At 37.7% G+C, this 26,956-nt stretch overlaps 1 protein-coding gene across 1 annotated transcript in view; it reads left to right on the plus strand.

Moving 5' to 3' along the window:
* Positions 1-6,102: 6,102 nt before the first annotated feature.
* The window catches only part of LOC115232325 (methylosome protein 50), a 115,753-nt gene continuing 94,899 nt past the window's right edge, over positions 6,103-26,956 (plus strand). The window contains exon 1 of the mRNA XM_029802148.2: positions 6,103-6,264. Coding sequence (XP_029658008.1) covers positions 6,207-6,264 — 58 coding nt within the window. The 5' untranslated portion in view covers positions 6,103-6,206. The remainder of the gene's footprint in view (positions 6,265-26,956) is intronic.

Consider the following 26,956-nt stretch of genomic DNA (forward strand, 5'->3'; position numbering starts at 1 on the left):
ATTAGACTGTTGGAAAAGAAACATCGGGCTACAACAAGTAACCTTAGATGCCAAGAATCCTCCTATCGGGCTACAACAAGTAACCTTGGATGCCAAAAACCCTCGTAAGTATCTTAGCTGTCCCTAATAACACTGTTTTCTGGAGGTGGTGTACTATAGTGGGTTTTATGCCTATTTCCTCTATCCATCTGTTCAGATCTTTAGGGATAATTCCCAATGCACATTTTATCCGCACTTTCCATAGTCTCTGTAATTCAATAGCTAGGTCCTGGTACTATTTTTTCTATACTTCTCGTATTAATGCTTTCATCATTGGGGACTGTAAAGTCAATTATCTGACACTTTCTATTCCCTTTATCTACTACTACCAAATCAGGCCTTCTAGCTGCTATTACTTTGTCAGTCTGAATGTTGAAGTCCCGCATCTTATATTTCTTATTTTCTAGTACTTTACTAGGTACGTGTTCATACCATTTATCAGTCTGTTCAAATCCTAGCTTACTACATAACTCCCAGGGGATTACTCTTCCTAGGTTGTCATGTCTTTTCTTGTATTCTTTCTATGCCAAGATGCTACATTCTCTTACTGTGTGAGTAACGCTTTCCTCTTTTGATTTGCATATTCCACATTGGGAATCTACTTGGTTTTTGCGTATTAGTCCTTAATGCATGGTCTTGTGCAGCAACTAACAAACTTCGTCTCCCTCTTCAGCTTTCCTTTCTGCAACCATAACCAAGTCTCACTACTACTATTTGCTGAAACTATTTTGGGGAATCTAACAGGCAACACCTTCTCCTGCCAGTCAGATAATTTCTGGAGTTTTTTTTCTGCTTTTAACTTCGCTTGGGTTTTTGTTTTCCTATGTCTTGCTGTGACTCTAGCAGCTTTTAATAAACTTTCTTCACTATTACCTACATAAGAGTTTATATCTACTCTAGCTAACTCCACACAGTCTTCTACTGATATTAAACCGCTTCTGTCTTCCTTTCCAGGTAGGTATATTATTGCTACTCCGGCCCTTGGGTAGAGTCTTTTTGTCCAATCTACAAAAGCTGCTGAGTATCTAAGTAATGATACTGCTCAATTATTTACAGCCTTTACAAGATTCGGACCATTTAGCTTTGACTTCATTGTCTTCCTCACCCTTCTGATGCATTCCTTCTCAATTTTCGTATTCATTTCTGTAGTTAGTATTTTGTCAGATTCTAATACTTCTAGATATTTATAACTCTCTCCTTTCAATGATTTTAATGTCTGGCCACCTGGTAATTTGATACCTTTGCTGTTGACTACCTGTCCCCTTCTCATCATTAATATTGCACACTTATCTATACCAAATTCTATGCCTATATCTTTGCTGAAGAGTCTTACAGTCTGTATTAAGGAATCTATCTCTTTTTCAGTCTTATTAAAAAGAGCAAATGGTTAATTTTTCCCTTATTATTTCTGAACTGATACCCTGCCTTTGCCTTCTTTAACACTAAACTGAGTGGGATCAACCATAAGACAAATATTAAAGGGGACAACGATTCCCCCTGGAAAATTTCCCTTTTGATATTAACTTTCTCTGACAGTGTGTCACCTGAGTAGATATCTACTTTCCATTTCTTCATGCTACGGCTAATTAATTCTCTTATGTTATCCACTATACTGAATATACTCAACCCTTCACTTATCCATGAGTGTGGGAAAATGTCATAGGCTTTCCTATAATCCATCCTTGCTATTGTTAGAGTTTTCTTTCTAGCTTTTACTTCATTTAGAACTGCTTTGTCTATGTATAACAGATCATGCTTTCCTCTATCCTTCTTCCTGCAACCTTTCTGTTCTTCTGGCAGTAAATTCTGGTTGTCAAGGTGCTTGTAAATACTTTCTGAAAGCATTCCTGTTAACAGCTTCCACACTAATGGTAAGCAGGTGATTGGTCTATAGTTACTAGCAGTATTACTCTTGCTCTTATCTTTCATGACAAGCATTGACCTGCCTCTAGCCATCCAATCTGGTATTATTCCTCCATTAAGACAATGTTGAAGTCGTTCTCTCAGCCTCCCATGTAAACTACTAAATTTCTTTAGCCAGTACCCTTGAACTAAATTTGGTTCTGGACCCTTCCAACTCGGCATTTTCCCTAACACTTTACTCATTAATGCACTAGTGAGTCTTAGATCTGGCTGCTTCTCACTTTTTTTAACCATATTGCATCTCGATTATGATTGACTGGCTAATCCTAAATATTGCTCAAGAACTTTCTAGCTTCTTCTGCATTAGGTTTCTCATCTTCAGTACTTCGTTCTACACTATTTATTTGGTTATAAAATCTCCTCTGGTTTGTCTCAAATAATCTATTCTATTGATACTGATCTATTCTTTTCTGTTATCTGGAGAGCTTGTCAGCTACTGCTATGATACACTGTTTCAACTCTTCTATTACTGTCCCAATTCCTTTCTCTTTGACTAAGTATCTTTTCTCGATCTTGTGTTACCTAACTTGTTCAACTTCCAGGCTTCTGTTCTACTCAGATTGTGTCTTAAAGTCTTCACTTTATTTTGTAGTCCCCTTTTCCACATTTGCTCTTTTTTAATCTTTCCCTGTGAGATAACTAATCTTCTAGAGACTACTACCCCTCCTGCATAGATCAGTAAATTAATGTCTCCTTTATTTTTAGTATCTATCCAACTGGTAACATGACTACTTTCCTAGTCATTTCTAGCAGCTTCCTTCTGATGGCACCTTTTAATGCTGACAATCTTTTCTTTTACTTCTTCACTCATTACTTCCTGCAACTCATCTAAAATCTTCAGAGCTTCCTCACTTACATCACTTAAGTCGCTGGTGCCAGTTATCCCTTCCTTATTATTAGCGCTATTATTATTTTTTCCTTTAGATTCTTCTTTGGTTTGTGCTGTGTCTCTTATATGGGTGTTTGTCTTTCCTACTGTCTGGTCTTTCTTTTCCAGTTCTCTTGTAATCTCTTCTACCTCCAGTTCTGTCATTCACTTTCTTCTCCTAATAGCATTAGCTTGATCAACTAATCGCTGCTCAGTCACTTTAAACATACTCTTCTCTACCCAAAGTATTGTTGTTATTATTATTATTGTTGTTGTTGGTGGTGGTGGTGTTCAAGAAGACTGTCCACTACAGAATTGATACCAGTGTTGGTTCCGCATAAAAAGCACTCGGTGCCACGTAGAAAGCATCCAGCACACTCTGTAAAGTAGTTGGCGTTAGAAAGGGCATCAGTCATAGAAAGCATGTGAAAACAGGCAACCGGAGCCTGAACCGTCCAACCCATGCCAGCATAGAAAATGGACGGTAAACGATGATGATGAGCGCGCACTTGTGTGTGTGTGTGTGTGTGTGTGTGTGTGTGTGTGTGTGTGTGTGTGTGTGTGTGTGTGTGTGTGTGTGTGTGTGTGCGTGCGTGCGTGTGTGTGTAAGGAATAGCTTCCTAGATTTTAAGCCAGGATTTGAAATCGAATCTACATTTTTCTATCAAGTCTCACTATTGTTGTTGGCTTTTGCAGTTAGAAATTTATGAGAATCAACTGTCAACACTTAGTTCAGTTCTATTGTTTAAATTAGCATTCTTAGGTTAAATATAGTTTAAAAGAGATAAACTCATTACCTCCCATTGTTCTCCGACTTACATGTAGCTTACAACATGTATAAATACAGTACCCAAATTCAGTTCTACCTCTTCTTCACTTGGCCGCCCGTCGAAGGGCTTCCCTCTTTCTTCCTTCACTTATGAATTGTCAAAGAGGGAGCGTATAACTTTCACCCGCTCCACTTGTTTAAATTCCTTTACTCTTTCTCTCTGGTAATCACTCACAGATGAACTTCACCTCCAAAATGGATAACGATAAATAATCCAACAAAATGGAAACGACAAATAATCTGAGTATAACAAGAACTCGAAGACGTTGTTTCTTACATTGTAACTGAAATTAAAGGGCCATTCCTAGCAATATTTTCTTCCCACTAGCATAGCTAGAGTGTGTGCCGCCCTGGGGACCTTTTCACTTGCTACCCCCGGACCTCACAAAAAAAATATATTGCCTACAGCATAGCCTACAACAGGATGGAAAGTGCCTCCCGGGGCGGACCTCCCCTACACCCAACCCCAGCTGCGCTAGTGTTTCTTCCTCTATTAATTACTACAAATAAATCGCTACAACTTTGGTGACCATATCGTCACATATATACACACATATATACATATACGTGTGTGCGTTCAGTAAGAAGTAGAGTTCATTTGGTTTGAACCCTAACAAACACACACAAAAAGAACAGAAAAAAATAAGAAAAACGACCGCTATTTATTGACGGGGCCCGAAATAAGGCCTATTGAGGTAGAAACTCATGTACAGTTGTCGTTTTGTCCCCAGACGATAAAATTGTTTTCCTTAATGGCATGTCCATTTTGGAGAATTTTGTCCACCTCCCATCATCGTTTGATAACTGATGTGCTTCAACTAGCGGTTCGACAAAAGAAATCGAGGTACTACTAGCGAACAGTGGTCCCGGTACGCGCACACGCACATCCGCGCTAGCTAGTCGTAAGTAGTCGATCCTAAATAAGTTTTTAAAATAAGTAAATAATTATTTTTATAAACAAACTAAGGTTAGGGTTAGGATTAGGTTTAGGGTTAGGGTTAAAAAGTCGTTGTAGGATCGACTACTTACGACTAGCTAGCGCGGATGCGCGCACCGGGACCACTGTTCGCTAGTAGTACCATAAATCGATAGATAAGTACTAGGCTTTACAAAGAATAAGTCCTGAGATCGATTTGTGTGACTAAAAAAACCTCTTTAAGGTGGTGCTCCACCATGGCCGCAGCCAAAAGACTGAAACAAGTAAAAGAATAAAAGGAGAAATATATATATACACATATACATACACACCATAACTGAGGTTGGTATGATCAACGAAATCACAAGCGATACTGAGAACATTGCCTTCAAAAATTTCGGTGCTTGTTTTATCAAATTTATTCGTCTTATCACTAAGTTACGAGTTACATAGAGACGCATATAAAATATCGGTTGGTAATGTAAATATAACACACACATGTGTTTATTATTATCCTTATCGATCTAACAACAGTATTTCACGTTTCAACGAGTTCTTCTGACAGAATAGTTTACCTCAGAAATCAATGAGACAGAGAGTCTGGGAATAGTTTATACGAGAGATATGATATTACATAGAAAGACAAGACAACTCTTGTAGAGAATACTTATAGTTACGTACTATTGGTTCTTCCCACCAATGAAATATCAAGTAACACTTACACTACTACCAAACTATTAAATATGCAACCAATCAACAACGTTGCCTACATATTTTATGCAACATTTTCTACTGCAACTCTGGGAGAGTCTATTGTTATTGTGTAGTGGGTACCACAGCTTTTCCCAATGTTGACATTTCTTGTTTGTACATAAAGCAAAATAAAATTGATGATAGATATATATATAATACACAAACATCATATTTATATATTGTACATAAACACACACTATATATACGATATATATATATATATATATATATATATATATATATAATATATATATGTATAAAGATCTAAATTAATATAGTTGTAATTTAACAATTAAAATTTTATATATTCAAAATATGTAATTACATATTTATCTTTTGTTATCTTACCGTTTTACCAATAAATTACATATTTATATATAAATGAATGTCTGAGTGCCCGCGCGTGTTTTTATGTATATTTACAATTGATTTCTTTTTAATGAGAGAAATATCTTGAAAATATTTGTTGTAAAATTAAACGTGGGGGGAAAAACTCATGGGATTGTAAATAGCCCAGGAGTTATAAGGAAAACTGGAGACAGAAAACAAACGGGTAGAAAAAAAAATGTTTCGTACACGTGCTTTTGTTTAATGTTGACGATTTTGTGACAAGCTCTCTTGTGGAAGCTAGCAACACTGAACCGTCAAAAAAACATTTTTAGGTAGTTCATGATACAAGGGTACCTCAAAAGGTGAAAGATATGCAAATAATCGATAAAGAATCGATTAAATAGGAAGAAATTTCGGTGATCGCGGCTGCGCAATGCTTAAATTCAAGTGTTGGCGCCCATTTCCGGCATTGGTTCACATGGTTGAATCCAATTTTAGCAAGCTCCTGCTGCCGAGAAAAAAAAAATATAGGTCTCTGTTCCGCAACGATGGATCAAATACCGGCTGTTATGGACAGACACCTGGACGTAATTCAGCATCGTAAAGGTAAGTAGTGATTTTACTGATAGAAATAGAAAAATTTAGTACCTATGAAGCATTTAATTTAGTTGTGCAATTAAGTAAATTGTAAAGTGTCATGGAAGCTAGTTAAGTCTGTCGTTGGACGATTCAGACGACTTCGTTCGCACATCATTTATCGACATATATACATCTCTGATATAATGTTTTCTTTCTTAGAGTGGTCAGTATATCTGTGAACTCAACTTTTTCGTTATACGTCTTATTGTAATTGTTTTAACGAACCAAAGTGATTTAACAGCATGTCGTAGATGGGTCTTTCCAAAAAATTATATAGATATCTTCCAAGACCCATCTACGACATGCTGTGAAATCCACTAACTTTGCATTATAAATTTGTGTTTGTATGCTTGAATGACATACGTAAAGATAATTCTCAATGAATTGAAGTACATCGTCGTGGCTAGGTGTGTTTACAAGAAGTTCTACTTCACGAACTAATTGTATAAAGAACTCAATACTTAGTATATAGCCAATCTATTCACAGTACCTTATCTAGAGACATGTTAGAGTGGTGGCTATAATGGTCAAAGCGAATAAAAATAAAGGAACACCAGCAGAGTTGTAAAAGTTTGATGGGTGAAGTAATGACAGGGAAATCCCAAACATATGCGTATATACATACACCAGCTCATATACATTGATATAATCGATCGATCTGCTAGAAACCATAACCTTAATTGTGACTCATATAGCTGAAGCAACAGAATAAAAAGTGATAGTGATGAAGTAGATACCACCACTTAGCTAAGAAAGAATAATGCATCACTAGTTTCCTCGATACTGTTGTAATAGATATAAAATGTATATGTGTGTGTACTCACTGAATGTTTGTAAAACAGAATGAGATGTTTGGCCTTAGAAACCTGCTGTCCGTGACCATCCCGTGTATTTAATATTAGGTTCTTCCCTCTTTTAGACGATGGTGCTTTAAATTTAAATGGAGATTTTGGTTGGTATTTCTAGCATGTTGTATGATTACGTAGAGGCTTCCTCGTGTCTTCTTCCCGAAAGAACACAAAGTAGAAGAGTATGAAAATAGATGTGAATTTCTTCAAACGATTCCTGTGGTTCCAAAGCTAACTGGGGGATATTAGTTCTGAATGAGAAGTAAATGTCCCACATCTTATCTTTTCATAGTCGATTATTTGGTACTACTTAATTACAGAGGTCCTTAAAAATTAACCCTACGAGACCTGTATTTAAGTAATGCCGATCCCCCCCCCTTTTTTTTTTAAATGATTTTAAACTATTAAATGCTTATTTACCTAGAAGTCAATTTACTTCGAAATATAGGTACTCCATCGTTTTACACGTTTATGGAACTAAAATAGGCAGTGTTATCTTGTATTCTAAATATTTCTGACCTTTAATTTTGTTTAAAAATTAGTTATCAGTAAAGATAATTTGAAGTAGTATACTAGAGATAGATGTTTAACATTTATCTAGATCTTCGTGATAATTTTATAATCTTCTTTAACGCTGTGCCAGTCTACTGGTGACGATTTTCTCTCTTAAAGAATCCGTTACTGCCTTAGAAATAAATAGTTCCTACAATGAATACAGTCAAGTCTTGCTTGATATTGAAAAAATTTCGGTAGAAAAGTACTAAGTTCATATGAAGATATTTAGATATTCGCTGTGCTATGTTTGTAGATATAATTTCATTAGTTTTCATTAATCTTTCTTTTTTTTTTTTTTCATCGAAAAACTTGAGTTAATTGATAATTTGATTCCGTATCAAGCTTCAGTTTTTAGCCGGGATTAGTGCTTCTTAAAAGTTTGCTTTTTCAGTACATCATACAAACTGGAAAAAAAAAAACATCAAAAGCTTATTGTCTACACAATACCTCTATTGTATTCTTCGTCATTTTAATGTCCAATATAATTCGTATAATCCCAAGAGCCACTTCACTCATGTCCTGGACAAGCCATGTGGATGCTCTGTGGTTCTTCGATATGCTAGAAATAGTAGCCAAATCTCGATCAAATTACATTCCACTGTCATACACTCTATTTCTTCAAAAGACAGGATGGTCATGGCAGGAATGCCTTTTATCTTGGGTCCTCATAGTTCTTATTGGTTGTTGTCGATGCTAAGCAGTTTCGCTCATATTGTTAGAACTTTTTAACCACTCGATTTGACATAGCTTGTGGTTCATACATCGTCCTTTGTCATTCTGCTTCAGATTTTTTTGTTGTTTTTCTCTATGTAGAAAACCGAAATTGTCTTACCACTGTTCTTCGTATCTGCATGAAGGGTGAAGGAGTGTGTGCGAGAGAGAGAGAGAGAGAGCTATGTTCTTATACTTCTATGTAAAATATGAGTGTAGTCATTGCCAAACGTTTAAGTTTGCTTCATAATGAGGTTCCAGTTTCAATCCACCTACGTGGAATTTGGGGCAAATGTCTTCTAATAGGCTCTGTAAGTGAAATTGGTTAGACGGAAACTGTGCGGAAGCTCGTTGGATGAACTGCTCTTGTAATTGAAAAGGTCAGCCTTGTCACACTGTGACATGGTAATTCTGTTTGAACATTGTATGAAGAGTACAAGTTTTTGTGGCATATTCAGCGACTTGCATTATAAATTCAGTGTTGAAAGCTCTCTTACTGAACAACGCTAATACCCTTCGTCGAAACTGATGCAAGTTCCAGCGCGCACACACGCGCGTTTGATATACAAACATAAGAAAAAGTAATCTACGTTAATTTATATAGTTATTAAAATCTGGGATTTTCACTGTTGCTTCTCACTTTTGCTACGAAATTTGGTAAAAAAAATATTTGTAGATGACAATTGCCCATTAGGATAGTTTGTGAAAGGTAAAAACTAAGGGTGGAGGTAAAGAATACGCACGCCATCCGTTTTCGGCGTAACCCTAACCACCGGGTGTGAGTATTCTTTATCTTCGCCGAAATTAAGACCAAAAAATGTACAATAGGCAAAGTCTGAGCCTTGGAGGGTCTAAAAACGATTGGAAATTCACAAGAAATACAGTAAAAAAGAGATGCCAGGCACGTAAAGACATTCTGCATGGTTAAGAAGCTTGCTTCCCAACCATGTGCTTTTAGGTTCAGTCCCGCTGCGCGGCACCTTGGGCAATTATTTTTTTACTATAGCGCTAGTGTTTTGAGTGGATTTGGTAGATGGAAATCGAAAGAATATTTTAATTTAAAAGTATATTCTTTTTAGTCATTGGAGTGCGGCCATGCTGGGGCACCGCAGCTCCAGCGACTATGAACAGATCAATCAATTTATCTAATTGTCTTATAGAAAAACGTTTTTATCGAACAAAGGAGGAAAGATGAAAAAAATGGTGGTTGGTGGCGCGAGGTATGGATGATGTTAAAAATGTTTTGTTTTTTTCTAGAATAATTATATATATATATATATAGGTTATATAAACATTAAAAAAAAAGCGCAATGAAGTGTTAAGAAATTTGATAAATGTGGATTTTAAAAATATTTTTGTAAAATGGGAAATTACAAGTGTTTCGGAATGTGTAGTATTGTAAAATGATAAAAAATACCGAAACAAAAATTTAATCGTGACTGATATTCATTCCAAGGGGGTAAGAAGTTTGATAAAAAGTTAGAAATCTTTATTATTTTTAAAGGCCAATTACATGTGCTTTATAATGTGAAATAGGTGATCTTTGGTCTGCAGATATGTTCCTAAAACCAAAGATCGCCGCGAGATACAAAATTCGTCATATTCTATCTTTTACTTGTTTCAGTCATCAGACTGCAGCCAAGCTGGGGCAATGCCTTGAATTTTAATCAAGCGAAACGACTCCAGTATTCTTTTAAAGTTTGGTACTTATTCTATCGGGTCTTTTTGACGAACCGCTAAGTTACGGAGACAAAAACACATCGGTTGTCAAGCAGTGGTGATGGACCGAATTTTTTTCAGTTTCGGTCTATCAAATCCATTCATGGTTTTTTGGTTGGTCCGCAGTTATAGTAGAAGACACTGGCCCAAGGTGCCACAGCAGTAAGGACTGAACTCTGAGCCATGTGGTTAGGGAAGCAATCTTCTTACCACACACTAATATATCCGTGTGTGTTTGTTTAGAACATTCCAGTCGGCATGACTATTGAGTCTTTTTTCCAATTACTGCATTTGGGATCACATTTTTCAGTTTCTGTTTTATTTTTCAAGACTATACGGTATGATTTGAGAGCGATTTGGCTGCTATTTCTAGCATATTGAGTGACCACGTTGCTGCTTATTTTCTTAGCTGTGGCTATATGAGTAAGCAAACAATGTAACTATGTCTAAACCTTCAATTTTTCCTGAAAGTGTCAATTACTTTGCTTTATCGATATATTTTCTACGTATAACAACTTATATGTTTTGTGCGACTCTTGTTTTATAGAATTCATTTTAACTTTTCCTTACAACTCTATTAGATCTTCGGTTCCAAGTTTTATCTCAAGTATGTATTATTGAATAAAAAAAAAACTGTTTCTCGACTCTCCAAAACGAACCAAAGAGGGGTCCCATCAGGAACCCCAACCATCGGCCGTGGATCGTTTTGGTACTGAGCCGCACAGAAAGAATTAAAAATTTTATTTTATTGACTCTCACAGTCAACAGGGTGTTTGTATTATGTAATAATTAAATTATTATGCATTTAATGTTTTATGTGCGTCATCCTCCGGTTTGTGAAAAAATAATCTTGCATGAAATCTGCCCGTGGTGCAGAAAAAGTTGGGGACCGCTACTGGACATGATGGCTCAACCCAGTAGAAATAGCAGAGAAATCTATTAGAGGAAAGACATTAAATGATACAGACCGCTGCCTGACAAAACGTGCGATGATCACGGTTATAATGTCATTGATCATATGTCGACTGGATTAGCTTTTCTATCCTGGGATTAAAAAATATTTTTTTGTGACAAATAATTTACATAGCTAAAATGTCACTCGTTTCGAATGAGTCTCTTATTCAGTTTTCCCATTGAAAATAGTCGAGAAGTAAAGAATCTATTTCCAGGAGGTTCTATGTAAGGTAACATCTCTCATTAGCCATCCCTACAAAATTCTCTAGTACATAACGAATCAACTTTGCTCTTACACGGTAAAGCATATTCATTCCTTTCGCGATACCGTTATGGTTCTTGTCCTTATTTCTTGGGCAAGACTTGCTGTTTCATCTCAAATTTTTTACTAAGAATACATGCCCCATTACACATACGCATTCTCTCTTTCTCTTCATTCATGAGTTGCCAAATTATTCTCTTAAACCGGTTAGACGCTTTGAGGCAAATGGCTGATTAACTTGATAATTTATTTGAATTTAATGAATTTAACATTTGCTTCACTTGTAAATTTGAAACTACTTCATTAACTGTATGTACTAATAACATGCTCACGGCATCAATGTGAGAACATGTAAAGGAAGGAAAATGATGTATTAGTACTGATAAAGTATAGTTGTTGCCTTGGCTTGTCTTGATCGAGTAGACCAATGCACGTGGTACTCCAAAAACACTTTGCCTCTGCTTAGTGTAAAACTTAGATTGCTATCTAAAGTTTTTTTTTTACTTTGTCGTTCAGTACATCACCTATCAGAAGTATCTAAATTTGTCATTAGACCATTTGAATTATTTCTCTTTCTTTTAAACTGTAGTACCTTATGCAATAGGATTCGTTTTTATCGTAATTGGAGTGAATTTTAGCGTCGTCGTTCAGTTCCTATTTTACCGTCGTATAAGAACAAATGAAAGATATATTTTCATTATTGAATTCTTTCGTCTAAAGCACATTTTAAATCATTTTAAGCTCAAAGCCAACTACTTTTAAGTTTAGTCGATTGTATATTGATCTTAGTTTTTGACGGCTACTTTATTTTATCTACCTCACATGAAAGGCAAATCTAAACTCCACGGGATTTGAACTAGGAAAGTTGCAAGCCAGAAGAAATATCATAAGGCATTTTTCCGACGCTCTAAATTTTCTGCCAATCGACTGCTCTTAACGCGCATTTTAAAATAATGCGAAGTCCTGAGTGGGCATCAACATTTATTTCACTTCCAATCCCACTAAATATGGAAGAAATTACTGCTGAGGTTCACCGCTGCAATAAGTATATCCTGCAAAACCTACTAAACGGGCTATTTGGCTTGTTGCTCGACACATGCTAGATTACACTGACACGTGTGGTCAGTGTAGCAATTCTATAACGATAGGTGTTAAGCGGTGGCATTATATTCTTGAGTTGTCTTGTTTGACTAGAGAATTGATACGAGGTCATGAATACAATGAAAGCATTCGGTATTTCTTTGCTTCCTGGATACCTTGAAAGTAAATGTATTTTCTTTGTCGAAAGTCTTACCGAAAAGTTAAAGCCTTTAGCAATTTATATATTTTTTTCCGCCCATGGCCTACATGTAAGGCTGACACTCTTATCTCTGCCATTGGCGGTGTGCAAATCTATATATATAAAACTCTAGTTGTGTGAGTGTCTGTCCCCTTCGATTTAGATTCCTAACTCCTCCCACATTTTGCGGTGCAGTTTAACCAAATTCGGGTATCTTATAGTCGTGATTCATATCGAGCCCGTCTGACTATTAGCGCGCGTCAACGATGAGTCTACGATTTTAAAAATAATTTAACATAATTTTTTATTCCATTTTAATGCATAAAATGCATCGTATGTCGATGGCGGCGGAGTTGGCGTCCACGCTCACAGCTGCACCTGTTTGCTTCTCCCCCTTCCCTCCCTCGTGAAGCTGTGGGGAAGGGAGTGTAAAGAAATCAACGTCGTAATGCATTGTGAAGGAAACCAGCGTTCTTTTAGAACGACTTCATGGCTTGAAGACACCAAAACAAAAATGGCTAAGAAAGCCCGAATTTATAAGGGAAGTAACTCTAAAAATGATTATATAGTTATTTCCCTTACAAACCCGAGCAACGCCGGGCGATACTGCTAGTTTTAAATAAATTTTAAAATCTGCTCAATGGCTATCGGACCCTTTTTTTTAGAAAAGGTCCGATAGCCATTATTGAAGTTGAATCGGCAAAATATTCTGACTACATTGATGTGAGCAAACAATGACTTTAAAAATCGTAAATTGTATCGAATGTTATTTGCAAAGAGTAGGATATGCCACCATATACGACGTTCTGTTTCTTTTGTGCATATGAAATTCACTGAAGACTCGCATTGTGTATAGATGGATACCTATGGAAGCGGAAATAAGTTAATTGCAAGAAATAAGATTTTCCTTGAAAAATTTTCGGAAAGACCCCCCCCCCCTCCCCCCACCATTTTCTCCCAAATTTGTTTATTCTAAAAAAAATTTTTGCCAAAAATCCCCGTTTTCGGATACTGAGGTTCCGGAAAATTGCCAAAAATAAGACTTCGGCTTTTCCATCATGAAAAAAATATCTTCACTTTTTCTTGTAAATTTCTGCAACGTAGTAAGTTTTCGCGGGGTTCTAGAAAGGAAAAGAAAAAAACGTCCAGTATTAAATAAGGGTTATAACGAAAATGTGTCAATGAACAAATAGACTATTTCTTTTGAATTTTATTTTATAAATGAACGTTAATTTAAAATGAAAATCTTGTTTTTTAATTTTTTTAATTATTTTTATTGTAAACTAGAAATTAATTTAGATTAGTCACTGGTTTAGTGAATTTCTGGCGCGAGAATGAGAAGAGAGTATCTATAACTCGGTACAGAAAAGAGGTCACAAGAGAGTTCGTTTGAAAAGTATCAGCTTTCCTGTTTTCTGCCCAGTGTATTACATTCTTCTCCAGTATACATCAGTTGAGACTATGTGCATCAGTCTTGAATAAATCCTGTCGTTAAATTACTGGTTGGTTGTGCACTTTTGTAAAATAAGCTATCCTTTATTAATTAGGATCACCAAACTATTCTGTAATGTGACGCATGATCACCTCCTCCAATGCCCCCTCCCCTCTTGAAAGTTTTTATTTTGTCTTGCAAGTACTTGGTGACCCTGTCAGTGCAGGTGTCACTTAAAAACACCCAGTCCACACTGTAAAGTGGTTGATGCTCAGAAGGGCATCTAGCTGTAAAAAACCCTGCCAAAACTGACCTTGCCTGTACTTGTGCCACGTAAAAAGCACTAAGTTCACTCTGCTGAGTGGTTGGTGTTAGGAAGGGCATCCAGCTGTAAAAATCCTGCCAAAACAGTCACAGAAGTCTCATACAGGCTTCTGCCTAGCCAGCTCTTGTGAAACCAACCTACCCATGCTAGCGGAGATGGCAGATGTTAAACGATGATGTTCTAATAATGCTAACATAATGAAGAGTAACATTTAATACTCCTATCATTAAATGTTATTGGTGTTTTGTGGAGGGGTTGACATTTATATACTTTTTGTCATAGATGGGATGGTGCATGCAAATTTGGACATTTATATGTTGTTGAAGCAATAGCTTGTCCTTTCATTTATGAAGTATGGGTAGAACATGTCAGCTAAGCAGACTGATGCCAGCAGAGCTGTCTCTTGCCCACAAACTACAACAGAAAATATTTATGACCTTTCTTTAGGTTTTTGAGAAATATCACCCTCTGTAATTTTTTTGTTGTTAAAAATATAACTTATGTTAAACCTATTTATTGATAAGCGCCACCTTGCTAATTCCTGTATTGAATAAGAAGAAAGAAAATGAGCATCTCTGAAAGCTTTTCATAGTGTACATTTTAATGAATGGGGTGAATGAGTTTGTTACATCTTTGTAATCTTGGAAGCCAGTAAAGCATATGAAACTGTCTCATTGAGAACTATTGCACTGAACAAGAAAATAACAATTCTGATTTGTGTGGGAATTTATTCAGTATTGACATTTCTTGTTTGGTTGACCAACTTCCCATTTTTGTCTATACAATGCCGTGAATATGGATACATACATATACATGTAATACAGGATATGTCTGCATGTATATGATGTGGAAAGTGAATAGAGCATTAATGGTTTTTGTTAATTGTAAAGTCATGAAAGGATCAACCCATTTCAGTATTGTGTATGTAATAGATACACTGTTTGTTTTTTCATCAAAACAAGTTAAATCTCAAGCAGTGCTTTACAAATTCCAGTAGGTGGCAAAACACTTATTGCACTTCATTAAAAAAAAATGTGTGTGTGTACATATGAGGGTCAGCTAAAAAGTTCATAATCTAAGATACTCTCATGGACCAAATGAGTTTATTTTCCAGCATAGTCCCCCTTGCAGTCCACACATTTCTTCCATTGGTGTTGAGGTGCTTAGATCCTGCTAGTAAAAAGGCTTTCATCATGTTGGTAAAAAAAGATCAACAGCAGATACATCATCATCACAGTGATACTGGTTCCCAGCCAAGTGTTTTTTCATGTTGGGGGAGCAGATGATAGTCAGATGGGGCCAAATCAGGAGAATAGAGAGGGTGATCAACCAGTTCAAAACCACAGTCATACACAGCAGCCATTGAAATCAAGAACTTGAAGATGGTCAATAAACATAATGCCTTCTGCTTCTCAAAAAACTGAAGCCATCAACTTCACTGGGTACAAGATGCCAACCCTCTGGGTATTTAACAGTCTGTTAACCTCTGATTTGTTTACAGAAACTATTTTCTATATTGCTATGAGATTGTCAACATTTTGGTTTGATAAATTTTTACGAAGATGTTACTGTTATGTTTTTTTTTTCGCTCCTCCATTTGCACAATGTCTTTACTGTTGGAGTAATTGTTTTACAATTGTACAGTGTTAATCCTAGACCAGCTCTTATCCAACAATGATCAGACTTTTAGCCATGTTGCTCGGACTATATTTTGTGAACAACTTCTGTAGTTCTAACAGGTTCATTTGGTGGCTCATATTATAAGACAAGAAAACAGGAAGAAATAACCCTTGGCCAGGGTCATCACACAATAACCAAAGTAAGCCTAAAGCTTTTGATTATGTCACCATCCCAAATGGAGATGAGTACCAACATTTCCATATGGTACACCTGAACAATTATGAACATTTCTTCACATGAAATCATTGGTTGCCTTGTTAAGCCACAATATTTGGCAGAAATTTGAATGCTAAAGGGTTAATATTCTTTTCATTGTTTTATGTCCATTTTACATACTGGAATGGATTGGATGTCTGTTCCACCACTGTCTTTCCATTTGTCAGAGCCCATTACCACCTGGTGTACTCAACCACAAAGAAACCCACCAAACTTTGATGTTGTGTATGCATTTCATTGATAATCGAGTCATAACTTTTGACCAATGTTTTGTTTCTCAGTTATATCTGTAATTGATTGAGACTCAGTTAAAGAAAACCATGGAGAGCAAATAATAGATACTATTCTACTTATTTCAGTAATTGGACTGCACCCTTCCTGCATCACCACCTTCAAGGATTTAGTTGATCAAATCAATCCCAGTATTTATAAATCTGGTACTTATTGTCTTTGCTGAACTGCTACGATATGTGAATGTTAACATAAACAAACATACACATTCACACATATATGTAAACTTGTGTATACATGCATACAGCAGGCTACAGCATCTCTTAAATTTAATCAAAGGCATTGATCAGCTTGAGACTAGTAGAAAACATTTGCATAAGGTGTAGCGTGACTGAACCCCAAAAAACTTGTTACCCACACTACCATGCCTACATTTTGACAGGAATGTAGCTCAGATAAACCTAAATGCTCAGTCATCACTGATGTGACAGATCTTAAATATTTCTCCGTAAGAAACTAAAATTGGTAATCTTTATATATTTATTATTGTTAGTCAAGGTTCCAGTTAACCCTTTCGTCTATAAGTCTCGCATGTTCATATAACCCTTGACAGTATCCCTCTTCAGTCAACTTTTAGTAAGCTCTGATACACAGATAATGAATTAGTTTTAATTAAAATTACACTGTTAGGAGAAAAATCATTATCTAAATGGCTAATTCTACTCCAGCTGAAGAGGAACATACTGGAATTTAAGTTAGACTTCATTGTATATAGAATGCTGTTTACCAAATTTCACTCGTATAGCTTTGATTAACCCTAAGTCATAGTAGAGGGTTACATACAGTGGAATTGAACTAAAAACTGCATAGTTGCAAAGCAAACCCTAACTGTACAGTCATACAAGCATTCAATTGTCACATTTAAAATAGTTGTTGAATTATCAATTTCATTATCCATACACTGATAGATCTTTGGACTAGTGTGTGTGTGTATGAGCTTTAAGTTAGTTAAAATGTTTGTGACATATTGCAACTCCCAAAGGCAAATTCACTGCAGTTACCATGGAAAAAAATTCTCTTTTACTGTATCTACCCCATACTTCTCCTAGATGTGTTTCTGGCTCTTTAGTCACCCTCAATGGGAAACACTGAATAGAGATAACCTTGAGCAAATTCAAAGCTGTAGCTTTACCTAAAGACAATCAACACTGGTGACTGGTCTAAATAGCAGCCCCAGCACCAAGCAGTGATGAGGAATATACGAACCTTAGGCTAGTTAAAATATGTTCGTTTCTTCTTCATCATTGCTTGGTGCTGATGTTTTGTTTTTTTTATTTCGACCAGGCAGTCCACAAGTGCAACTCGGTCACTGATGTTGACTATTTTTAGATAAAGCTCCTGCTTTGAATTTGCCGAGTATTCTTTCACCAATGTTTCCCATTGAGGGTGGTTAAAAAGCCAGAAATGTGTCTGGGGAATCTGGTACAGGGAAACTCGGGGCAGATATGGTGTTTTTTTTTTTTTTTGTTTTTTTATATATATATATATATATATATATATATCATAAAAGAGAAAAGTTCATTTTCCACCACTGCTTAGCAGTGATGCTGCCCTGTGTGTGTGTATATATATATATATATCGGCCTATGCCCCTCAGCCAGGGCTACCCGATGGACAGAAAGACAGTTTCTATGACACCCTACTGCAGACCACCTCATCGACGAACGACAGGGACCTTCTCTTTGTGGCTGGTGATTTCAATGGGCATGTTGGACGACATGCTGGGGGCTTCCATGGCGTACATGGAGGCTACGGTTATGGTTCCCGCAACGAGGAGGGTACCAGGCTGCTGGAGTTCTGCGATGCGAATAGTCTTATGGTCTGCAACACTAACTTCAGGAAACCAACAAGCCACCTGGTCACCTACCGATCGGGCCGGCATACTAGCCAAATCGACTACATCCTTGCCAGAAAAAGGGAAAGATGGCTGCTTAAAAATGCCAAAACCTTCCCAGGCGAAGAATGCACCCCACAACATAGACTGGTAGTTAGTGACTTTAGGATCAGGACTAAGAGGGCGACTAGAAGACGACCAACATGGAGAAGAAGGGTCTGGAAGCTTAAAGCCCCTGCGAATGGACAGAGATTTAGAGATATGTTACTTGAAGCCTTTGACGAAGTGGAAGGGGGTATAGCTACACATGGGGTAGAAGACAACTGGACGTTTCTGAGGGACAACCTGCTGAAAGCCGCTGACCAGATCTGTGGCTGGTGCAAAGTCCCCTTAAGACCCAAAATAACGTGGTGGTGGAACAATATTGTTGACAGGGCTATTAGACAAAAGAAACAGGCTTGGAAGGCCTGGAAGAACGGTGGTAGCAGGGAAGGGTATCAGACTGCCAGAAGGGAAGCTAGGAGACAGGTCTATCTAGCCAGAGGGGAAGCAGATAAGAGAAAATTTGCCAATGTCCTGCGCCGTGAGGATGAAAGACTTGAGGTATTTCGTGTTGCAAGACAGTGTGTGAGAGAGAATCGTGATGTGGTAGGAGAGAAATGTGTTCGCATGGAGGATGGTTCACTTGCGCTAAATGAGGATGCAAAGAGAGAAGCTTGGAGACGCCACTATGAAAGGTTACTGAATGAGGAAAATGAATGGGATAAAGAGAGTCTGCCGAATGTTGACCCTACAGAGGGACCAGCTATCCGAGTTGATAGTTCCGTGGTAGCTAAGGCAATTAGAAGCATGAAGACAGGGAAAGCCCCAGGCCCATCAGGAATTACTGCAGAGATGCTCAAAATATCTGGCAGTGTCGGCTATAACCTAGTCACCCGTATAGTCAACCAGGTGATACACGAAGGAGTCATACCCAATGACTGGTGCAGCAGCATACTAGTCAACTGCTACAAAGGTAAAGGTGATGCCCTAGATACAAATAATTACAGAGGTATCAAGCTGTTGGATCAAGTAATGAGGTTACGGAGAGGGTCATAGCCCAACTAATTAGAGAGAGAGTTAGTTTAGATGAGATGCAGTTTGGGTTCGTGCCAGGAAAAAGTACCACTGATGCTATATTCCTGGTAAGGCAGCTGCAGGAGAAATACCTAGCCAAAGATAAGCCCCTGTACCTAGCTTTCGTTGACATGGAGAAAGCTTTTGATAGGGTCCCCCGATCCCTTATCCGGTGGTCAATGAGGAAACTAGGGATAGATGAATGGCTGGTGAGGACTGTGCAAGCCATGTACAGAGATGCCGTAAGTAAGGTTAGGGTTGGCAACATGTACACAGAAGAATTCAAAGTAGAGGTTGGGGTCCACCAGGGTTCAGTACTCAGCCCCCTCCTATTTATCATAGTACTCCAGGCAATTACGGAGGAATTCAAGACAGGCTGTCCCTGGGAGCTCCTCTACGCTGACGACCTTGCTCTTATTGCTGAGTCACTATCAGAACTGGAGGAGAAGTTCCAGGTGTGGAAGGAGGGTTTAGAATCAAGGGGCCTTAGAGTCAACCTAGCTAAAACCAAAGTACTAATAAGCAGAAAGGTAGACAATCCACAAATATCTTCAGGAAGATGGCCCTGCTCGATCTGTAGAAAAGGTGTAGGTAGAAACTCGATAAGATGTACCCAGTGTAAGCTATGGACACATAAGAGGTGCAGCAATGTCAAAGGTAGGCTAACTGGGAAGATAGTTTTTGTATGTGGCAGATGCTCGGGAGCATTAACCTCCGAAAATCTGCAGAAAACAACTTCCGTCACTTTCCAGGGGGAAAAACTAGAAGTAGTTGATAGCTTCCGTTATCTAGGTGACCAAGTCAGTAGTGGGGGTGGGTGCGCTGAAAGTGTAACTGCTAGAATAAGAATATCCTGGGCAAAGTTTAGGGAGCTCTTACCTCTGCTGGTGACTAAAGGCCTCTCGCTCAGAGTAAAAGGCAGACTGTATGATGCGTGTGTACGAACAGCCATGCTACATGGCAGCGAAACATGGGCTGTGACTGCTGAGGACATGCGTAAGCTCGTGAGGAATGAAGCCAGTATGCTCCGATGGATGTGTAATGTCAGTGTACATACTCGACAGAGCGTTAGCACCTTGAGAGAAATGTTGTACCTAAGAAGCATCAGTTGTGGTGTGCAAGAGAGACGATTGCGCTGGTATGGGCATGTGGCGAGAATGGATGAAGATAGGTGTGTGAGAAAGTGCCAATCCCTAGCAGTTGAGGGAACCCATGGAAGAGGTAGACCCAGGAAAACCTGGGACGAGGTGGTGAAGCACGACCTTCGAACTTTAGGCCTCACTGAGGAAATGACCAGAGACCGAGACCTTTGGAAATATTCTGTACGTGAGAAGACCAGGCAGGACAAGTGAGCCCAGCCCACTTATGAATGCCTTTCCTCCCTTGGACACAAAGACCGGTTGAGGCAAGCGAAGTCGATATAGAACCTCATCCGACGACAGACACCCATCCCAACCCCCCATGCTTGCGAAGACATGTTGGGGCAAGCGAAATCGAAATCGAAATCGAAACCGAATTGAACCAGCCAGGATCCCTGGCCTGGTGGTACGTAAAAAGCACTATCCGACTCGGGGCCGTGGCACGTAAAATACTCCAATGCGACCGTACGACAGGCACCCATGCCAACCCCCTTTGCTTGTGAAGACATGTTGGGGCAAGCGAAATCGAAATCGAATTGAACCAGCCAGGATCCCTGGTCTGGTGGTACGTAAAGCACTATCCGACTCGTGGCCGTGGCACGTAAAATACTCCAATGCGACCGTACGACAGGCACCCTTGCCAACCCCCTTTGCTTGTGAAGACATGTTGGGGCAAGCGAAATCGAAATCGAATTGAACCAGCCAGGATCCCTGGTCTGGTGGTACGTAAAGCACTATCCGACTCGTGGCCGTGGCACGTAAAATACTCCAATGCGACCGTACGACAGGCACCCTTGCCAACCCCCTTTGCTTGTGAAGACATGTTGGGGCAAGCGAAATCGAAATCGAATTGAACCAGCCAGGATCCCTGGTCTGGTGGTACGTAAAAAGCACTATCCGACTCGTGGCCGATGCCAGCACCGCCTCGACTGGCTTCCGTGCCGGTGGCACATAAAATACACCAATCTGACCGTGGCCGTTGCCAGCCCCGCCTGGCACCTGTGCAGGTGGCACGTAAAAAGCACCCACTACACTCACGGAGTGGTTGGCGTTAGGAAGGGCATCCAGCTGTAGAAACATTGCCAAATTAGACTGGAGCCTGGTGCAGCCTTCTGGCTTCCCAGAACCCCGGTCGAACCGTCCAACCCATGCTAGCATGGAGAACGGACGTTAAACGACGATGATGATGATGATGATACTCACAGGGTGTAACCGGTAAATTAGGATCATTTATTATAATTGGTATAACTTGGAAAAATCAAACACTGCAAATTTTATGTTTATGCCAATTTATTGTGGAGTGTTTAGCACTTATTTCAGTTCAATGTGACCACCATTTTCTTTCTTTCTTCATTTTACTGAATGCTCACTTGATCGAAATCTTCAGCGAAGGCACAGTTGTGAGAAGTTACGTTGGATATTGCTTCAACTGTGCCCCATAGTCAAAAATCACATGGATTCGAATCTGGTGAGAGGCATCAATTTCCCATCACTTGTAACAATTCCAAAAACCATAATGGAAGCCAGGTTCTTGCTATGCATAGCTGAAGGAACTTGGGAAGGGTTTATACTATCACTCGTGAGTTTTGACAGTCTGCAACTTCGTCACCATGAATTTCTTTTCATCTATGAAGATGTGGATACATCCGCCACTATGTTTCAGATGACTAAGAAGTTTAGGACTTCTTTCAGCTCGAATGGCTTTGGAGTGGGTAGTTAGGATGTTATGGTGTCTCCTTGCTTATGATTTCATATGGAGGTCTTGCCTAACAGCCCTAGAAATGGCCATTTTACTGATTCCTCCATCTTGGAGCCAACTCCATCATTGATTTTGATGGATTTGACTCACTCTTTTAAGTCCTGTTAAGAAGCAAGATGTACATTTTTTGCCACTACAAGGACTGTGAGGCTTTCTTTGAACATCCTGACCTTTCTTCAAATTGGCTACAACTCTAAAAACAATAAATTTGGCATACTTTGTGACTATAACACTTTCGCCAGCACTTTTGTTGAAGTGGAATAATTCAGCAATTACACATCTATGGTTTAATTCAACATTCATAGTTTGTTCAATCTGAAATACAAAATAGTACAAGTGATTATTCAAGCTGGTAATATTTAAAATTTAGACTCCAACAAAATCTATACAATTAGAAATATATCCATTTGAAATTTGTCCCAATTTACCTGTTACACCCTCTGTGTGTGTATACACACACATATTCTCTCAATCAATGTTATTTTACTAAAGGTTATAATAAACTAAAATAACAATTTACCTCTTAGAAGTCTGTGGTCAGAGCAGTGTATGTAATCTTCTTAGACCAGAGGATTGAGAATATGGGTGAGGTTAATGAAATTAATTGTGTTCAGTTTATATTGTGATAGAAAAAAGAGTGGAGTGTTGCTCTTGCAAGGAATGATTGCATAGTTATTAGTGGGGAGGCTGGGCTTGGTATGAGGGAGTGGGGGTAGATAATCTCTGATAAGCAGAAGCTATTGTATTAGTGGTAAAAAAAACAGGAAACAGTTTGGCAGTCACTATCTTTTAAGCTAACTCTGGTAAGCAATCAACTTGGTTTGGGTTCCCATTTAGTCATATCACTTTACTTTCTATCAATAATGTATTAAGAAAGGCATGAAATTCACAACACTGTCTTTCCCCTTTCTCTAAAAAATCTCTGGTTTCAGATATTCTAGACATAGTTTGTGAGATAGGTGAAATAGTGAACTTCTTTCTAGTTAGTTTATCTACTGCTGCTAATTAAAAAATCCTTATTGCTGACTGTTATTAGTGTTTACAGAATCAACTGTTTTCTCTTAAACATTTTGTCCTACTGAAGGTTAACTTGATTGAATTATATAGACTAGCAAAACCCATGGGTTTCTACAGATTTCACTACCTGAAACTGAGAACAGTAATTGTCTGTTATGGTGATGGTGGAGAGAATGGCAAATGTTAGGAAAGATAGTGGGGAAAGGAGTGGTAGGTATAACAAATCGTAAAGGTGGTACATTAAAAATAGGATGAAAAAGGAAATGCTGATTGATATAAACATAATCATATGTGCATGCCTGCATACACAACTTCACACGCGCGCGCAATTTGTAATAGGGTAAACCTAGATCAGATGCAGTTTGGCTTCATTCTTGTAAAAAAAGTACCACAGATGCTATTTTCCTAGGGAGACAACTGCTAGAAAAAGGGTTATGAGTAAACCATTATTCCTGGCATTTGTTGACTTGGAGAAGGTGTTTGCTAGGCTACCATGTATAATAATTTGGTGATGATTAAAAAAGCAAAGCATTGATGAATGGTTTGTAAGGACTATAAGCCATGCACAAAAACAAAATAGAAAGTCGACCACTTCGGTGATGAATTTAGTATGAGGGTTGGAGTCCACCTAGACTCAGCCCTTAGTCCTCTTCTAATCATAGTTCAAAGGCCAAAGAAGTTAAAGATAGCTGTCTATGGGAACTCCAATATACTGATGATCTGGTTCTAGAAGCATTATATTAATATATAGATGGCACTCATTCATGTCAAATCATTGTTTAACCTAAGTTAATTCTGATTAGGTAGATTTCTGAGTCAAATGCATCCAACCATGACCTCCCATCTTTTTCCATTTGTCTCTGGTTACTTTTTCTTATAGATCCTTACTTTATTAAAAATGGTCGAGGGAAGGGGGTTTGACAGTTTTAACTGCTATATTTAGCAAGTTGAGTGACCCTATAGAGGCTTCTTCATTGGCAGGGAATTTGTGTTGGTTATGAAAGTACTAAATTTATTATATAGAATCAACAATATTTCAGAGTAATTACCTTGGTGTCAAAAGTAACTGGGTAGGGGATGTGAAAATGCTGCCCTAACTATCTCAGAAAGAAAAAAATCTGATAATGCTTGAAACTTTATCTCTTGTTTTAGAGAAATATTTGTGATTAGTTTAACCTGAATTTCTCTCTTATCTTTTTGCCATGTAACCTCCCTGAAGCCTTACAGTAGACATCTTCTCAGTCTTCCATTCCATTGACTGCCTCACTAGTACTTTCTCCTTGTATTGATGCCAAATATTAAGTTGATTTTTTTTTTTTCTTCCAGCCCTATACAATAACCTATGTAGCCTTCTGAATTAAGAGAAATCCATGTTCCATGATTAAACAAAAATTTAACGAAAACAGTTGGTCTTTTCTCATATCCCAGATTCATTCAGAATAGCACAAGCTTTCGGAATGTATGTCATATGGACATAATTTCGAAGCTTCATTTTAAAACATAAAAGCAGTTATTTTGGAGATGTGAACAACTCAATCATTGTATTTTTGTTTTTTGATTTTGCTTATGTTATCTTGGCCCCATTTAAAATATGCTGCACCTGCCAAATACACCTACCTTTCCTGCTACCTATTTTCTCCCAAGACTGTTGAAAATGTTAAACAATCTTTTACCTACAAGACTGCATCTCTTTGGATTTCCTTATCTACAAGTTTCTTTTCCCATTTGCCAACCTACAATAATTCATAAAGCAGAACTAAATATATCAATCCTACCAATTCTAGCTCTTAAATTTCTACAGAACATTTTTCTTTTTTTTTATATTTTTCTATTTATAGGTCTGATTTTTAAAACCTTTATATGAAGGTTTCCTCATTTTGCTATTATCTTTCAGTAATGATTTGGTTTGACTTGACATGGAAGATTTTCTGTGGTGAAACTTTTAAATATGTTTGTCTGAGACTCTCAGTAAAAAAAATAAATTTAAAAAAAAAGTGAAGTGGCTTCTTAGTATTTCTGTAGAACAAGTATATTATTTTCATTTATACTGAGCTGGTTGGTGAAAATAAATATAAAAGAAAAAAAGTCAAGCTATTTCTATATAGAAATATGACAGCAAAATTTCCATATCTAAAGAAATGTTAAAACAATAGTATGAGAACATAATTTATTGTTCCCTCTCTTCCCACATATCTTTTATAATATATTAGATATAACAAACTTCCCACAATTTCTTTTCAGAATCTGTTAGATTTTCTCTTCATAATTTGTTTACACCCTGAAATATAATTTTATTGTTCCAAACTTATTTTTCCTTTGGTTTTGTTTTAGCAAATTATTCAGTAAAGAGCTATAAAAGCCAGTTTCTGCTTCATTAGTCATAATTGATTTGTAATTAAAATTGTAAATTGTATACCTTCTGTGTTTTTTTTTGTTGTTTTTTTTTAAATTCTACTCTTCATCAACAACCAATTCCATCATTGCACTAGTACCATTAATATCTCCTGTTTAATTCAATGAGGGGGTTTCCTGTTATAAATAACAGCCTAAATTCTTTTAGATTTCATCCTATTCTCTTAAAAAGGGAAATACAAGATGTGATAAAATCCATTGGATGAGAGGTGATGCTACCCTTACTGTGCATGCTTGGAAAATTGTACCAGCAGGCTTCACTGGGGCCCAGCTGTTACACCTACAGTACAGATGTGTAGTGAGTGCTCATTGAATTTCTGTGTTCATGCAAGATGCATCAAACAGATATTGCATCAAGTTTTGCCAAAAGTTTGGTCATACTCAAGCTCAAACCATCCAGAAGATTCAGTAGGACTTTGGCAATGATGCCATGGGAAAAACTCGGACCAAGGAGTAGGACAAACACTTCAACATGTCTACACCCCAGTGGAGAGCAAGACCTGCTCAGGCTGGTCATCCACCAGCTGAATCAAAGATCCAGTTGAGAAAGTTTGGCAAATAATCATGGAAGACTTTAACAATCCAGGAAATTACTCACAAACTAATTTCCCTATATAATATAGTTAGGACTGCACTATCCAAGGTTTCCCTTTTTTTAAACATGATGGTGGAATGTAATTTGAAGGAGAATTGAATGACTACTTGATTCTTGGGATAATGTATATTTCTTTGATGTGTGTAGTGCTGTATCATGGTGTTATTGAAAAAAGACCAGGTTGACATGACCCTCATGCAGGGTGTTACTATTTTTCTGCTATATATTCACTTTATCTAAATCTACATAATGCTTCTGTAACACTTTTTGTCAACTAGTTTTATCTACCTATATTTATGTTCTAAGACCCTCATAATAAGTAACCTATATTTCTAAACGTCCATACTTTTTCCACCTCTGTCTTAAGCTGGGTAGGCCTTAAGTCTATACTCATGCCTGCTTCAAATCAGGTTTATTTAAAAACTGTACAGGAATAGGAAAAAAATTAAAGCCCAGTATGAAATAGCTTTTATCTGCTTGAGTTTGTAGCAACTGAAATTTATGAATTACTAGCA

Source organism: Octopus sinensis, linkage group LG2 (genome assembly GCF_006345805.1).
Source record: "Octopus sinensis linkage group LG2, ASM634580v1, whole genome shotgun sequence".
NCBI classification, from domain to species: domain Eukaryota; kingdom Metazoa; phylum Mollusca; class Cephalopoda; order Octopoda; family Octopodidae; genus Octopus; species Octopus sinensis.